The 14085-nt window shown below is 45.9% G+C and overlaps 1 protein-coding gene across 1 annotated transcript in view; it reads left to right on the top strand.

The window, feature by feature from the left end:
- Positions 1-365: 365 nt before the first annotated feature.
- The window catches only part of CASQ2 (calsequestrin 2), a 34559-nt gene continuing 20839 nt past the window's right edge, over positions 366-14085 (top strand). Inside the window, exon 1 of the mRNA XM_021548839.4 lies at positions 366-965. Coding sequence (XP_021404514.3) covers positions 732-965 — 234 coding nt within the window. The 5' untranslated portion in view covers positions 366-731. The remainder of the gene's footprint in view (positions 966-14085) is intronic.

Here is a 14085-nt window from a genome sequence, read left to right as displayed (position 1 = left end):
CTCCAGGCAGGAGAAAGAAGTCCCAGGAGTGTTCACCTCCTTTGCTGCTGAGGAAACAGGACTTTTCCTCTAGTGGTGCAGATGAGGCTCTGAAACTGTTTAACCTGCAATCTGTTATCAGAAGCTTAATCACTGTGATACCCAAAGGGATATAAAGAGAGATACCCTTATTATAAATTGCAGTAAATACCTTCTATTTTTGTCAATACTTAGTAGGACAGCCTGTGCCTTGATTCCCTGTGCAAGTGAAGTCTGTCCCTTCTCAAACCTTGCCTGCATATTCCCAGGACTGACATCTTCCACTCCCTCTGTCTTGCCCACTCCCTCTCTCTCAGATGATGCAGAGTGCCAGCAAGTCCCTCAATAGTGTCATATCTGTCCTTTTTATTCATTGCAGGGTTTATTTTTAGCCTGAAACAACTGCTTCCTAAAAATGGAGTTCCTAATGACACGGGAGCTGGACACAGCTATGTAAGGTATCCAGGGCTTGGCCTGACAGCTTCTCCCGTCTGTCTCTCTCTTTGTTGTGAGTACAGGACAGCAAAGTTTGCTGCTCCTCACCAGTCTTGCAGTGTTTGGGCGCAACACTAGGAAAGCAGCAGAGAGAAACTTAGAGAAACTAAGAGAAACTTAGTTCTAACTTCACCTGGAGTCTTTGGTCTCCCTCTCTTCTCAAATTAAGAAAGAGGGGGACATTTACCCACCCTTTGCTGCAGTCCAAGGGTGCCCCTATGAAGGCAGTTTGCTGGATCCTGGCAGGTTTTTACCTGCTTTTCTGCTGCAAGGCAGAAGAGGGACTGAACTTCCCTACTTACGATGGGAAAGACCGAGTGATTGACCTGAACGAGAAGAATTACAAGCAAGCACTGAAGAAGTATGACATGCTTTGCCTGCTCTTCCATGAGCCTGTGAGCTCTGACAAGGTCTCCCAGAAGCAGTTCCAGATGACAGAGATGGTCCTGGAGGTAAGTGCTGCTGCATGTTCCAGTCGGGGTCAGTACCACAGCACTGCTCAGAGTCATGGAGAGGAGCCACAGGACAGGAGAGTCAAATGGTTTCATGCAGGGGACATTGGGCATCCAAAAGTTTGTTTAGTTGGATTTCAGTTAGCGCCTGCCTGAATTCTGCAAAGCCCAGGAAAAAGCCTCTTTTGTGCTCTTCTTAGTTTGCTGGGAAATAGCTTTTCTGGATCGTCTGTCAGAAGCTTAGGCAATAGCAAGTAACCTTGCGAACCTCAAAAACATGAACTCAGCTCAGCTCAGCTTTCCCATATCTCAGCACCTGAATCCATAGCTAGAAATTTTTTGATCCTTTCTCATTCTGTGTAAGCCAGTATCCCACTTGCATTCTGGATTGAGTCCCATTTTTTTATCCCACTAGGAGCAGTCAGCCAAGAAACTTTATCAAGCTGTGCAGCAAATGGGTGTCCTAGCTCCCCATCTCAAAAGCTCCCTGCTGGTGCAGCATTAAATCCCTTTTTGTTTTTCTGACACTTGGTTGCCTGCTTGGAATCAGTCTATAGCTGCTTGTTAATGCAACCATTTCCTTCTCTGGTGGAAAAAGAATGTTGTTAATTCTTTTGTGAACGAATGATTCATTAATCCTTGGTAAAATAAATCATGGTAATAGTGACAATGTAGATTTGTAGCATTCTTTCTTGTATTTTAGCTGTAATCTAGGGAATCATACAGCTGGAAACCTCGATTGTTACGTGCATGTTTCTTACCAGGAGCTTGTAAATATTCCCTCTTAACTAAAAGACATATTTGAAAACAAAGTTAATTCAGAACTGGAGAAGAAACACTTCAGCTTTATTTATCAGATTCAGAGAGAAAATCCATTGCACTCCTGAGAGTGTAGGAAATGTGAATAAGAAAATGTGATTGCTGAGGGATAGGACTCAAAAAAGTTCAGTGTCAAGTTCAAGGTCTGCTGACCTCCTCAGCAAGCCTGATGACTACAAGAAAGAAAGATCCAAAAACTAACCAGATTTTACTCACCTGTCAGACAATGGTTGCTTTCTGCAGGTGAGTGATCAAATACCACTTGGCAAAGAAAAGAAAAAAGTAATGCTTGAACTCCAGTTGAAATGAGTAGTGCTGGTAGTATAATGACATTGTTGTTTAATAAGCTAGCTATTTTGTACTCAATAGGTGTCAAACAGTTACTAGGTACACATTTATAGAAACCTGACAGAAACATGTCCCATCCCTGGAAATGTTCAAGGCCACATTGAATGGAATACTGGGCAACCTGGCATAATGGAAAGTATCCCTGTCCATGGAAGTGGCTTGGAACTAGATTATCTTTAAGATCCCTTCCAACCAGGCCATTCCATGTTTCCATGACTCTATGGTCTGATGTCTACCATCAGTTTGAGTCCTCATGACACCATTACCCATGCTATCAAGGGTGTGACAGCAATACAATCTGCCCTTAAGCTTTTCTTTTACAGGGTTGGACTCAGCCATGAGTACATTAGCTTAGGATTCTGGTGATTTATTTGGTTTCCAATTGCTCTCTGCTATGGACTTCTTATGTGACCTTGGGCAAGAGACTGAGGGTTAGACCTGCAGCAGACTTTACATAATTGTAGTGCTCCAGTCCCCTAGTGCTCAGCTTCCAGCAAACGGTGCCACACATCAACTGGCACTTGTGGCTTTGACCTCAAAATTTCCAAAGCACTTGCAGTGCTGATTCAGTGCATGTATCACAGTTTCAGAACTGGACTGGGAACTGCAGCAGCAGCAATCTGACAGCCCAAGCACAAGAGAAATCTGCAGACTGAGCATTTCTTTGCTTCTGTAACCCAGAGGGAATCAGAAGGGGAGAGGGTCTCAGAACACAGCAGAGAAGATATGTTCTATTCTGCATAGGACATAGGCCAGCATGGTGCTACATTCCCAATCTCTGCACTAATTCAACCATGGGAGCACTCTGAAAGGAGTGGGTAAGCCAGGTTGTAATCTGCTCCTTCTTGTGAGAGTGTTCAACTCCCTCAGTTCAAGCCATAATGTGTTGTACCATAGGGAGTAATTCTTAATTTTCCCTGTCAGAGCTCATTTAGCTGCTGGACTTCACAGCACAGGGAGAAGGAAAGAAATGTCTGCAGTGGCTCCTTGACTGAGATGTGGAGCTGTTTGCCTATGAGATGAACTGCCTGGGATCATTATTCCTGGAAGCAGTCAGCAGCTGAACCCAGCTCTCTTGTCATTTGAGCAAGTCTTAGAGTAGTGAGCTGCTCTGTAGGCACAGGAGCAGTGACAGGGCTCTCCTTCCAGCCAAACCTGAGAAAAGTTCACTCAGGAAGGTTTGACATATCTAATTTCAGTAGAGGCATCAAGACTTGGAGTGCTGAAGGTCCTTTACACCTGAAATGAAGTATCTAAGAGGTAAATACTCCAGTCCTCACCATTCCCTGCCAGGTGTCTTCAGAGGTTGCCAGAACAGGGTGCTGCCTGTGATAAGATGCTCCTTTCTAGAGCACCGCATGTTTTTCCTAATATCTAACTTTACTGACAATTTTCCTGCTGTTTCACATTGAGGCATGCTGCTTTCACAGCCTGGCAATAGAGTGTGCTTTTAGTTCTCTTTCATACAGTGTCATCAGTCTCCATCCTTAGGAATAAAAGTGAGCCTCCATCCAACACACAGGCAGGTGTGGAGAAAAACAAAGGTCTGAGCTGGTGGTTAAGGGTTGTTACATCAGATTGTCTCAGAGACATGAGTGGGTGGGCACATGGGCTTAAAGAATTTAAGTCCAGAAAACCCCCAAATAGTCCACCCTTTCTGCTTCTCTCACATGTGCCTTATAAGAAATGTACAATTCCAAAGATCAAAGACATGAAGAATTAGCTTAGACACCAAAGAAAAGAGCAAGAGAGATCCACCATGGCTTCCTTGAAGTATGTAGTTCATCAGTAACAAGCTCTGACTGGGGCCTCTCCCAGGAGTGAAGAACACTTGATGCTCTCTTAAAGAGAGATTTCTTCTTTGAAATTCCATGGGGGTTGAGATCATACAGCAACATTTCCTTCTTTCAGGGCACTTCGGCCTTTTCCTTTCCAAGTCTTTGCTCTTCACAAAACTCGCAATAACATCATTATGTTTGAGATCACTGACTCTGAAAAATTCGGTTTAAAAGGGCCAATAGGTAGAAAGCTTATTAGGGAAGGCAGCTTATAGACGGGAGAGAGAAGAGAACCACAAGGTTCTCATTTACTTAGGAAATCAAACTGAGAACATGATCGCACATAAGTAAAGTTAAGCATTTATTTAAGGACTTTACTAAACCATAACTATGTACAGCCAGACCAAGAAGTGATATGATAAGAAAAATGTCCTTCCCAAGAAAGAAGAAAAGTGTGTAGGACTGACTGTCGAAAGCTGAGGATGCACACCCACTGTCACCAGAAAAGGGATGATGTCATCAAGTTGATATTGCATTTGGCACAGCACATGGAGCGTTCAGCTCCCTGTATCCAGGTGTACTGGATCAACAAACCCCCACGCAGCCCAGGGTCACTTTCCAGTTTAGAAGGGGAATGAAGGTGATGATCATTATGAAGTGGTCCTAACAGCTCTGACCACCTACACTGCTGGGTGCCACCTGGTGACAACAGGCTCCAGGGACAACTGAACCTCTCTGGGAGCAAAAGCAGCTTCTTTGGACCATCATTAGCTCATGACAACAACTCCAGGGGTGGCAGTGCCAGCCCCTCAGATTGGAAAGATGGGGTCTCTTGGGTTGGTCTGCCAGGAAAAATAGCCAAAGGACTGATTTGAGATGCCTACAGCTTTCTGTCTAGGATGGAAAAGAATAGGGAAAGGATTGGGGAAGGAAGACAACCCTGGGCAGAGATACCATGAGCACAGGCTGTTTCACAGCTCAGGTTCCTCACCTTTGTGTACCTTTCTCCTATGACTTCACTCTTCACCACTAGCTACTGGAAAGCACCTGCACCTTGAGTAGGGAAAAGCCTCCATACAGGGTAATGGGGAATTTGATCCAAGCAGTCCCAGAGATAACTAGCCATTCCTACCCTGTGGTGATGTTTGCAAGAACTCTGCACACTCCATGAGGTGAGCACAGTGAAGAAGACAAAACAGCCAAGCAATCACAATAATTGTTTAACACACAAATAAAATAAAAAGCTGCTTGTCCTAAATGGTCTCAACCTTAATTAAGAAGGGTTAAGAGAGGAAAAGATCAAAGCAGTGAAGCTGAGAAATACCTAAATACCTGTTCTGCTTTTCTTATCTCTATCTCCTCTACCATATTTCACCCTGTCTCCTACCATCACTTCTAAAGCCTTCTCCTTTCTCATTTCTGAATGTCCTAAATAGGGAGTTTTGCCTTCCAGTGGGCCAGCCCCTGTCTCTAGGAGTCATGTAGCAAGAATAAATGAGCACTGGTGTTAGGGACTTTTCTTTTACACTTGAGAAGATCTCCAGCAGCTGAGGGGTTCTCACTATGATAGCAGGCTGCCTGTGATGCACTCTGCTATCCTCTTTCTGCTAAAACTCCCTCAGTCCCAGCTCCCCTGCCATTCTTCCCTTGCCATCTGTGTGCATGTGTAATATCCTTAATAAAGAGAGGCTCATCAAGCCCAGATATTTTAGTCCCTTCAATGTAACAGTGCCCCTGGACTGAAAGTTCATGGAGAACAGCCCTAGCACAAACCAGTCTGATAAGAGGAAAGAGAAGAGGGATGTGGTACTCCTCTCTCCAGATGAGGCCTAAGGTCAGTCCAGCCTCTAGCAATAAATGGCAGAACAAAATGAAACCCCTGAACATATTTGGCCAATTCTGTAACACATGGAAAACACAGCCAGTATTTCCCTGTAGTGTGAAAGGGAAAGAAGGATTTTGAATCCAGTAAAAGGCAAGGATTAAACAGTGTGTAAGCTCTACCTTCTAATTCATTTATTTCCAAGTGCTGAAATTACTGCAGCTTCCAGCTTAGGATGGAAAAAGTAGTACAAGATCAGCTGGTTTGGGGGTAGTTTCACTCATATGGTATTGAACCCTCTTGAGAGCAGATATTCCCATAGGAGTTCAGAGTCATGTAATACATAGCAAAAACTCTCTCTCTGCTTCTGATGCAACACAGAATAAAGTTTTATCAGTTTAGGTCTGTGTACTTTATCCCAAAAATCCATAGGAAGCAGAAGATGAGATTCTACTTTATCCCCATCTCTAGGTATATAAACATAAAATCTTAAAAATATATAAAATATCAGTAAAAATAGAAATATAAACCCAAGCCCTTTCTTTAAGTACCCTTTCCTTTTTGTTTCACAAACTCAGATTTCAGACATTTTCTTTGAAAATGGCCATGTTTCTGGGACAGTGGCTCAACAAAATTTAGTGTTGAAGTATAAGTATGTATATGCAAGACATGTTCAGTGTCACAGAAATTCTCAGTTCTCTGGATCCGTGCAGAACAAGTCCTCAAGGTGAGAGATGAGGGACATCTGGCTGGATAGATACGTGCAGAAGCTTACAGTGCAAAAGCCTCTAATAAAAGAGGTGTTTTGACTTCTATGTCTACAAAAGAAGTGCTCCCACTACAAATAAGTTAATGTAAAAAATAAGGAAGGGAGGAAGGAAAAGAAAAGGAAAATGTGTGCATTGATTACTTCCCCTTTGAGGCCATGTAAGTAGGTCTCAACTCATCAACAGCCAGCAGAGTACTGATTTTCAGCAGTAGCACCCAGGGGGATTTCACTCACTGATATGCCAGTCACAAAAACAGGTTACAGAAAGCTCCCTGTTTCACAGATGGGCACATTGACATCTAGGGACAACTGTGTGCCTTGATCTTTCTGTGTAAGTGTGGCCAAAATAATTTCCAAGGCTGAATTACCTATTATTGAAATGCTTCTTTCTTTGAAGTCTCTCTGTCGGTTCCAAGTAGTGACTTTGGACTGGCTGCATGAGCAGCATCTCTCCTAAGACTGCACTTTCACAGCCATAACTGTGCTTTGAAAGGCACCTTTCTCATCTGCTAAATTATGACTGGGGAGGGGATTGTACCAACCTGAGTTCTTCTGACATGAGCAGAAACCAGCTGTAATCCCAGGATCTAAAGAATGCAAATGTCTCCTGGAAACATGGCAGACCCCTTTGAGGTTTGGTTGCTTTGCTGGCAGAGTACAAGGCCAAGTCTGCTCAGGTTCTGAGGCCTTTCTTGGCCCTGAAGTGTAGAGCTCTTATCATAGTCCAGCTGTTGCAGACAGCTTCTGTAGATGTGATAGAATAATGGAATATTTTAGATTGGAAAACTTCTCTGTGATCATCGAGTCTAACCATTAACCCAGCACAGCCCACCACTAAACCGTATCTCAGAGTGCCACATCTACACATCTTTTAAATACTTCCAGGCATGGTGACTCCACCACTTTCCAGAGTAGCCATCCCAGGGCCTGACCACCCTTTCAACGAAGGAATTTTCCCTAATATCCAATCTAAACTTCCCCTGGTGCAATTTGAGGCCATTTCTATGCAAGACCTTGAGCTGCATGGAGACTCAGAAGTTTCAGAGCCACTCCTCCCTTCAGAAATTCAATTGAGGAAAAATGTGGCAAAGTCCATCCTCTTTAGTCTTGCCATCCTGCTATGCTAGTCAGGTCCCCTAAAAGTGCCAGCAAGAGTTTCCAGTGTCTTTGTTCTGGGCTGGTTCTCAGGAGGAAGGGTCTCACTTTTGTATCATGAAATACCTTTCATACAAATGCTAAATGGTTTGGATTTGAATGGACTTTAGAGATTACCTAGTTCCAACCCTCCTGCCATAGGCAGGGACACCTTCCACTAAATGAGGTATGACTTCCTCTTCAGGGTGGGTCATCACACCATGTTGCTCCAAGGCCCCTCCAGCCTGGCCTTGAACACTTCCAGGGATGGGGCATCCATGTTTTCTCTGGGCAACCTGTTCCATTGTCTCACCAGGCTCACAATGGATAATTTTTTCTTGGCCTTATCCTGAGTGAGGGGCCCAAGAAGGGTTAGATTGAGCTCACACTCACCTACTCAGAGGACATGTGTGGTGTTAGTAGTTAGCATTTCAAGTTCCCTGCCCTGGACCCTGCCATTTTGCAGGAGCTGACCACAGGCTGGAGCAGCTGTTGCTCTGTGAGGCGCACTGGGTAGGGGTGGCCATGCCATGCTTGCCCACCCTGACCTTACTCCAGAGCCTGGTCTGCCAGTGCCCTTCATCTAAAACCAAATGAATCAAAGCCCATGACTGGCTGAACTTAATTTGTGGGAAGAATGGAAAGGGGATATGATAATTCTTTTTAAACACCCGGGAGGGAGAAGAGCTATTTAAGCGCAAAGCCTAAGGACAAATGGGCTATGAATAAAACAAGTCTGGAACTACAAAGCCCCTAATCACCAGAGGAGGAAGGGGAGAAAAGTCCAATGAGTTTTAAATGGACAGTGACTGTTTTGTGACAGAGATTGAATGACATGATTCTGAGTCTGATGACCAAAGATGTCCTTTTGGTCCTTTTGACCAAAGATGCAATCAGGCATGAATTCCATGGCCTAGGAAAGAAATGCAAGAACTTAGCAAGGTCCAAGTTCTCCTTTCTTTTTTTTTTTTCCCTTTGCACATAGGGATTTACCTACATACATGAGAAAAAAAAAAAAAAAAAAAAAAAAAAAAAAAAAAAAAAAAAAAAAAACAAAAAAAAAAAAAAACTTGTCCAAGGAAATGGAGTGAGCAGCAACCAAGAACTGAATTCCCAGGCAGTCGCTCCTCCCCTCTCCAGCACCCCGGAGGGTCAGCGCTCCCTCCTGAGCAGTGCTGATGGTGCTCATTCCTGCGTGCTCTTTGACACAGCTCCGGTGAAGGCCAGCTGCTGTACATGATATGTTCTTTTTCTGGGAACCCTGTCTGGGCCTGGCAAGAGACACTGCCATCAGCTAGCAGACCTCTGACACCTCAAACCCAGTGCAAGGAGGGCTGTGTATATTTAAAGCTTTCTTCAGTTCTTATTTCTCTCTGCTCACTCTTTGGGGGAAAGGTCTTTCTTGTCTCAAGGACCACTCTGTTTCCCCAGGGCCCTGCCTTGCTGATCCTTCCTGTGGATGCAGGATGGGAGCTCCCAGCTCTCGCCTGCAGCATCCTGGACTCTCCGGGATTTCAGAGGCACTGGCTTGCACTCACTTGGGTCAGAAACTGGAGAAATCTGACTTTTTCCTGAGAGCCAGAGGCATAGGAATGACATGAGCATGTGTAGGTGAATGGGCTTAATACCAAGCATGCCTTCCTCCTTCAGCACCCACTTAAAGCACCCAGCTTTTTGCCCTGCATGAGCTTCACAGCAACATCCAGCCTTCAATATCAAAGCAGCTTTTCTGAGGCCAGAAAGAGAACCAGGGAGCAACAGCATCACTTTTATCAAGGACGAGGACAGCCTCCAAACTACACTGTCAGTCTCTGTTTTGGAAAGGGCAGCTTAGTGGAGTGGCCCCTGCTGAGGCCCAGACTCCTGGGGCAGCACACACACACACAGACACACACACAAGTCCCCATTTGCCCTTGACATGCAGATTGCACAGCTGAGTTGCCAAAACATCTGCGATGTCGTGCCGGCAGGGACCGGCTGGGAGCAGTGGCAGGTGGCCCCTGTGCCCATGGGTGCTCGGTGGCACGGGCACCAGCCTCAGTCAGCTCGTGGCCGGGGAGGCTGTGCTTTGGCTTGCAGCTGGCTAAAATTAGGGATGCCAGGAGCAGATAAAAATACAGCCCTAGCTATGTGAAACCTTTAGAGAGGCAGGCAGAGAGCACGCTGCCGTATGTCTGACCCTGCTGAGCGGCTGTGCAACAATTAAAGCTCCAGGGCAGCATTTTTGAAGCATTACCTGTGAAAGTCAGCTCTGAGGGAGTGACCTTTGCATGTTCCATATTTGGGGACTTGCCTTTTAGTCCAAGGAGTAGTGATCCCTAGGAGGGGAGGTTCAGCCTCTCCAAGCAGCTCAGGTGGTGGAAAACTGTAGTAAGGTGGGACCAACTTACTCTCCTTCAGTCTCCACTGCCAGGAAAGTGACTTTTCTAGTGGCAGCTGCTCAGCAGGCCTCTGGCCCTACTCTTTGATCACCTCAGTGCTTCAGGACAGCCTGAACTATTGAAAAGCCTAAGATATTACTAGTGTGGTATGCAAGGGGGTGCTAGTGGGGACATCACAGCATTAGGAAAAGAAATAATGGCCTCTGTTCTCCAAGAAACTGCCCAGTGTCTCCAACAGAGTAGCCAACTATAGCGTGTAGGCAGGAGTCCTGTGTAAGGATTCAAAACTTCTGGGGGAATACACTAAAGCCTTGCCATCTCCCCTTGCTCTTTCTGAAAATAAAAACCTAACATTTTGGAATAAAAAATCATCATCATTTTATCAACCAGCTTCTGACCATCAGCATCAACTGCAGCATTAAAGAGAGTAGAAGAGAAGCAGCAGAGGAGTGTAGATTCCTTGAGGGATGTTTTCTCATCATTTCCTGTTGCTCTCCTTGCACTGCTGGAGTTTTTTTTTTCTTCCTCCACTGCTAAATAGCAAACCAGAAAGCTCCCCATGGTTAAGAGAAGTGTACTCATGATGGCTTTTGGAGACACCCAAATGTCCCCAGCCCTTCCTCCCAAGCCTGAGCAGCTGAGAAAGATGAGCCTTACTGTCTGTGGGAGCTCTGGGCAGGTGCTAGAGAAGTGGGAAGAAAACCCAGGCCAGAATGCCATAATGTCACTTCACAATGAAAACTGACCATGCAGTCACTGAGGCAGCCACCGCTTCCAAGCCCATTTTTAACCCTCTCTGAGGGATTTTTGTCTGCCACTTAGCAGCAAAACTGACAAGTGCAAGGTTTGGCACTATCAGTGCTGCCTGCACCAGGAATAGGAGCATGGTCAGGCAGACAGTGACATTTCTGCTTCTGTATAACCTAGAATTTCAGAATGACCCTATAGGACTGCTTAAATCTCCCAAAACTTCCCAGCATCACAGCTTGGCTCAGATAGGTGCAGTGGGAGTGAAGCTGAGATGTTGGGCAGAGAGCTGTGCTTTTCCATACCCATTATTCTGAGTACCTGTAACTGCTGACACCATCCAGGATGAGAGGATTCTTGCATACTTGGTAGTACTCAAGCTTCACTTTGGGCTGAACCTCCCACACATCCCAGAGGGCCACTCACCCCCTGACACTCACCCAGATTCAAGTATAGTTATTACCAGAGGGATATGGAGAAAGGAGTAGTGCTGCAAAACTCACATCTCTGCTGCACAGGACACAGCTTGGGATCCTATGGGTAGAAAGTATGCATTGTGAAGATTTCATGAACATGAGAATAAGGCTGCAAAATGTGCATGGGACATGCATTTACAACCTACTGGGCTCTTTGCTCATGCTCTCAGCCAACTCTGCCAGCCCAAAACTCCTGCTCTACATCAGAGACTGCAGGATCTGTTATGTCCAGTTCTTCCAGGGCAGTTTCTACCCTCCATGTCTCTGTGCAGCTGTTGAAGCTACGTGCTGTAGAGATAGAGGCTGACACAAAGGCAAGGGCTCTGGCTGGCCAAGACTTCGAGCAATATGAATTTAAAAGCAGGAGGAGGAGGGGCTGTGCTCTTAGATTACAGATGCCTCTGTCCCAAGGTCCTGAGCCAAGAGGATTGTCAAGATTAGAAACATTATCTGCATTCAAATCCCACTAGCATTATGGAATCAGAAAATACTGTAAGGGGATATATAAATGCTTGATACTGTAATGAGTAGGGGGAAATTAGCCAAACTGCTGTTCCTCTGGCATGCTCCATATTTTGCTGCCTTTTGGGGTTCAAATATAGGTGTGAGAATGTATTGTCACCTATGCAGGGGTTAGACTCACCTGCTGCAGTGGAAAGCAGAGAAAGCAAGGCCAGGAGCAATGCCCAGCCCCTGCACAGCTTGCACTTCCAAAACCACCATAAACACCCTGCAAAGTCTCCTGCCTCCAGGCTCTGCCACAATGGGAAGGGCTCTCGAAAGTCTCATGTTGCACAAAGACCTGCTTGTTGTGAGATCCTGCTCTGGAGAGGAGCTCAGGCTGTTCTGTTCTTCTCATTGTCTCCCTGGCATGAAGGTCCCTGCAGAGGAGGCAGGCTGCCCACTGAGCTCCCAGTTTTGCCCCCTCAGGCACACTCACACACCATACACAAGCACTCTCCTATATGCCCAAACTGTTGCGCATCTCGGGATGAGCCTTTCAAAGGACACCTCCAAACACTCACACCCACTATACATACACCTCTGGGAGACAGTCTTGCTAGACACACTCACACAAGCCCTGCCACACAAACAGGAACACCTCCAGTATTACTGAGACCATTTTTGACTACTGAGCACTCCCACAGTCTCACACAAAGAGGCTTTCATCACATCACCCACATTTTCTTGACAGTCTTACTCTTTTCCAGCAAGCTTCCATGCTCACAGCTACAGAACTGCACCCACACCCCTCCGAAGAGCTGCCTTGCGTGTGCTGCATGCTGACATACATGACTCCTGATCAATGCCTCCTGTCTTGCACACATCCCTGCTCACATCCAACCACTTGTCTGTAGCAGGTGTTGCAGCTTTTCTGCATATTTCTGACCTTCAAAAACTCACAAGAAACCCTAACCATCTCCTGTGTGCAGGAGTCAAGAACTATTGGGCTTAAACTGCCCTGGTACGTGGCTGACATAACTGTAACTAAATCATGTATGTACTGGACTGGACATGACTGAACAAGTCTTCTTCCCTTGGCCATTCTGTGTTTTCCTCTGGACACAGAGCAGCCAGAGCCTCAAGTGGTGTTTGTCAGGAACCTCTTGCTGGTGTACACAACCACCACCAAGCAGGGACATGCTGACAATGTCCCAGAAAGCTGATGATCCTACAGGCTCCATCCTTTTGTCCAGTCAGGGCAGATCTCCATAAAGGGAAACATAAAATCTCTTCTCTCACCACAGCTCACTTGCAGATGTCTAGAGAGCTCACAAGAGGCATCCACCTCCCATTGCAAATATGGGGCTCCAGCTGCTCTCAGGTGCTTTAAGGTAGCCTGAGCCACCAGATGGGATTCAAACCACACCAGTGCCTTATCAACCTAATTAATGGATGCACAAACACAAAGTGCTCTGCCCCTTTCAGGCACTGTCCACTGTAAGAACAAGCCCTGAATCTGCAGCCCTACCTTCATTTCAAAGCACTGGCAAAAAGCAGGGAAAGAGCACTGACACTCATTTCCTGTGTAACACAGGCACCCCTTTTGCCTCCCATGGTGGCATTTGTCCCTAAAGACAACAGGGTAGGTGGCTGCAGGGGGATCAAGGCTGCAGCAATGCTGTGGTGGTCAGTGGAGTCTTTTTTTCCTCCTGGAGGGCTTCGGGACAGCCCTGAGGACGTGTAGTTGGTGGAAGGGGGAAAACAACTACATTCTCCATCTCTCCTTTTTGCTCAAGCAAAAAGCTCTGATCACCAGGGTGCCTGCCACCATCCCTCAGAACTTCAGGGACAGGCTGACAGCACAGGGAGCTGCCTGGCCCCATGACACCCCATTGTCACAGAAACATTCTTCTCTCTCTCAGGATTTTTCATAGAGGTGCACAGAGAGAAGAAAGAGAAAACAATTTCTATTTCTGCTCCTTGTTTTTCTCATGTGGAATGTGCTTGGAGAATGGTTTACCGGGGTGATTTCTTGATTGGATTCTGGTGAGGATTGTTTGAGCCTGATGGCCAATCCAATCCACCTGTGTTGGGACTCTCAAGAACAGGGTCATGAGCTGTGAGTTAGAGATGGTAGTTAGAAAGTATGTAGTTTTAGGTTCTTCTTTTATATCATATATTAATGTATTATAGCATAGTTATAATAAAGAAATCATCCAGCCTTCTGAACTAGAGTTGAACATCATAATTTCTTCCCACTGCATTTTACAATACCCTGTTGCACAGATGAGGTGGCAGCCCCCACCACTTTTGCCCCCCCAAAGCCTCTAATCACGGCTCACTCTCACAGAGGCCTGGCATGGGCAGAAGCTATTTATAGCAGGGGAGCCAAGGGACCACGT

Source organism: Lonchura striata, chromosome 1, assembly GCF_050655825.1.
Source record: "Lonchura striata isolate lonStrDom1 chromosome 1, ASM5065582v1, whole genome shotgun sequence".
NCBI lineage: Eukaryota > Metazoa > Chordata > Aves > Passeriformes > Estrildidae > Lonchura > Lonchura striata.
The sequence above is the reverse complement of the archived record's forward strand: the minus strand, read 5'-3'. Positions and strand labels throughout refer to the sequence as shown.